We start from the raw sequence: 3065 nt of genomic DNA, 5'->3' as shown, positions 1-3065 counted from the left end.
GGAAAGAAGAGGCAGAAGAGGAGGAAGAAGAGGAAGAGATGAAGGAGGGGGAGGAAGAAGGGGCAGAAGGGGAGGAGGAAGAAGAGGGGGAGGAGGGGGAGGCGGGCATAAGAGTAAACCTGCCAGGAATGTTGTTGTTTGTGTTCTTAAACCGAGCCTATTATGTGGCCACCTGCCCGCCATTCCCACACTCTTGCCCAATGCTCCCCTTCCTCCCTCTCCCCTGCTTTCCCCTCCTCTCCCCTCCCACCCCCTCGCCTCCCCTTTATTTTCCTTTGCTCTCTTCTGCCCTCTTCCCCCCTCCTCTTCCCATTCTTCTTGTCTTCTTCATCTCCTTTCTTCTCACAAATTTTCTCTCCTTCCCTTATCTTCTCCTCCCCTCTCCAATCCCTCCCCACTCCCCTCTTCTTTTCCCTTCTCCCCTTCTCTTTCTCCTCTCTCCTTCCCTTCCCCCTTTCTCCCCTTCCCTCTTTCTCCCTTCTCCCCTTCCCTTTCCCCTTTCTCCCCTTCCCTCACTTTTATCCTCCCCACTCTTCCCCTTTTCTCCCTTTCCCTTCTGTTTCTCCTCTCCTCTCTTCCCTCCTGCCCCCTCCTCTGGGCTCCTCCCCCCTCATCTGGGTCCCTCCCCCCCTTCACCATCTGTATATTTTATTATTTTTTTAATTTAGGTTTTTTCCGTTTTTGTTTATTATTCTCTTGTTTCCCTTTCCTCTTTTTTCCTAATCGCTTTTTGTCTTTTGTCTTATCCTTTTTTCTTTTTCCTTACTTCTCCTATTTTCACTTTTCCACGGACATATAAAAGATGTGAAGATAGAAAGATAGATTAACATATTTAGAAGACAGATATAGAGAGAGACATGCATGTAGGTAGATGCGCATAAATAACAGAAAATATTGATGAATATTGGAAATACGAGAATGCAAGTGGAAGGTGATAGAGACTATAATAATAATAATAATGATAATGATGATAATAATAATAATAATAATAATGATAATAATAATAATAATAATAATAATAATAATAGTAATAATAATAATAAAAATAACAATAGTAATAATAATAATAAAAATAACAATAGTAATAAAACATAGACAGATTGTGCGGTTGATAAATGTTGGAGGGAAAGAAATGTAAAAAAGAACACGTTGAGAGACAAATAAACACGCGAAGAGGAGTAAAAGACAGAAACGTAATGATGAGTGAAAATGCTACAGTAATACAGGAATACAACCGTAATTTGATATAGGAATATGATAATGATTCTTGATGATGAGGATGATGAATAGTGATAAGGCGCGACGTCTCGATTGAAGACGGATCTCCTCCTCAGGCGATGCGGTTAGGCGAAGGAATAAGGGCAAGGACGTGTAGAGGATGACAGGAGATCATAGGAATAAGCAACGACCTTAGGAGGAAGAGGAACAGCGATAGGAATAGAAATAGAAACAAGCAACAATGGCAATAGGAACAGGCAACGGGCGAGGGGGAATTGGGATAGGAACGAGCAACGCATCAGGAGGCATAGGAACGAGCAACGAATCAGGAGGCATAGGAACGAGCAACGAATCAGGAGGCATAGGAACGAGCAACGAATCAGGAGGAATAGGAACGAGCAACGAATCAGGAGGCATAGGAACGAGCAACGAATCAGGAGGAATAGGAACGAGCAACGAATCAGGAGGAATAGGAACGAGCAACGAATCAGGAGGAATAGGAACGAGCAACGAATCAGGAGGAATAGGAACGAGCAACGAATCAGGAGGAATAGGAACGAGCAACGAATCAGGAGGAATAGGAACGAGCAACGAATCAGGAGGAATAGGAACGAGCAACGAATCAGGAGGAATAGGAACGAGCAACGAATCAGGAGGCATAGGAACGAGCAACGAATCAGGAGGAATAGGAACGAGCAACGAATCAGGAGGAATAGGAACGAGCAACGAATCAGGAGGAATAGGAACGAGCAACGAATCAGGAGGAATAGGAACGAGCAACGAATCAGGAGGAATAGGAACGAGCAACGAATCAGGAGGAATAGGAACGAGCAACGAATCAGGAGGAATAGGAACGAGCAACGAATCAGGAGGAATAGGAACGAGCAACGAATCAGGAGGAATAGGAACAAGCAACAAACCAGGATGGAGGTCAGAGGTCGGAAAATCCTGGGAAAGTTTTACCACAGAAAACGAGGTGAGGTCATCGGAAGGCCACTAGGCACAGGATATTTAGATTGAAATGAGACACTTGCTTTGGTTTATGAGAGGTGCGAAGGTTTGCCTCTTTGTTCCTTTACTTATTGGTTAAGAAAGCTTCGCATACTCACATTGGCCAGCATTGATATCGAGGTTATTTTATTTGTTATCGCGAGAAAGTCGAATATTTTTGTTCCCCCCCCCTTCCTTCTTTCTTTTGTGGGATATTCAAACGTCTTTTCTTTCGTAAGATTTGTGGATTATTCTCGCGATGATCCAATCAAGGTGGATTTGCCCGGCGCCGAAATTAAGCCAGGGATTAGAGTCTCAGCGTACTCGGGATGACGCGCATGTTAAGTTTTTTTTTTTTTTTTTTTTTTTTTTTTTTTTTTTTTTTTTTTTTTTTGTCGTATAACCTACCTTGTTTAGCGTGCATGGGAAAAGGGGAAATAAACGAGGGAAGGAAAGCAGATAAAAAAAAAAAAAGTGGGATTGAGAAGGGAGATAGAGATGACGGAGGGGTCGAAGCGGGACACGGGTGATCCAAGGGCGAGGAAACGGACGGAAACTGTTTGTTTGTTTGCGGATATTTGGTCCTGTTTTGTTTATTTTTGGGAAGGAAATACGTAGGGATCCGTAAGGTGGGGGGGGGGGGTTCTGACGTCATCGCTGCAGTATTTATTAATCATTCGGATGTTCACGCATGGGAAAGGGGAATGCAGGAGGGAGGTAAACAGATAAAGTGGGGAGGGAGAGAGGCAGTGAGAGAAAGAGGGAGAGGGACGGAGAAAAAGAAGGGGGAGAGGCAGTGAGAGAAAGAGGGAGAGGGACGGAGAGAAAGAAGGGAGAGAGGCAGTGAGAGAAAGAGG

The 3065-nt window shown here is 44.2% G+C and overlaps 1 protein-coding gene across 1 annotated transcript; it reads left to right on the top strand.

The window, feature by feature from the left end:
* The first annotated feature begins 1459 nt into the window (after positions 1 to 1459).
* Positions 1460 to 2218, top strand: LOC125035177 (uncharacterized PE-PGRS family protein PE_PGRS46-like). The gene has a single exon (XM_047627446.1). It carries the CDS (start codon positions 1460 to 1462, stop codon positions 2216 to 2218), a length of 759 nt encoding a protein of 252 aa, XP_047483402.1.
* The last annotated feature ends 847 nt before the right edge of the window (positions 2219 to 3065 follow it).

The sequence above is a fragment of the Penaeus chinensis genome, chromosome 1 (genome assembly GCF_019202785.1).
Source record: "Penaeus chinensis breed Huanghai No. 1 chromosome 1, ASM1920278v2, whole genome shotgun sequence".
Taxonomy (NCBI): domain Eukaryota; kingdom Metazoa; phylum Arthropoda; class Malacostraca; order Decapoda; family Penaeidae; genus Penaeus; species Penaeus chinensis.
This window is presented reverse-complemented; position numbering and strand designations above follow the sequence as displayed.

Coding starts and splice junctions, on each gene's coding strand:
- LOC125035177 (XM_047627446.1), top strand. CDS start 1,460: ATGGCAATAGGAACAGGCAACGGGCGAGGGGGAATTGGGATAGGAACG.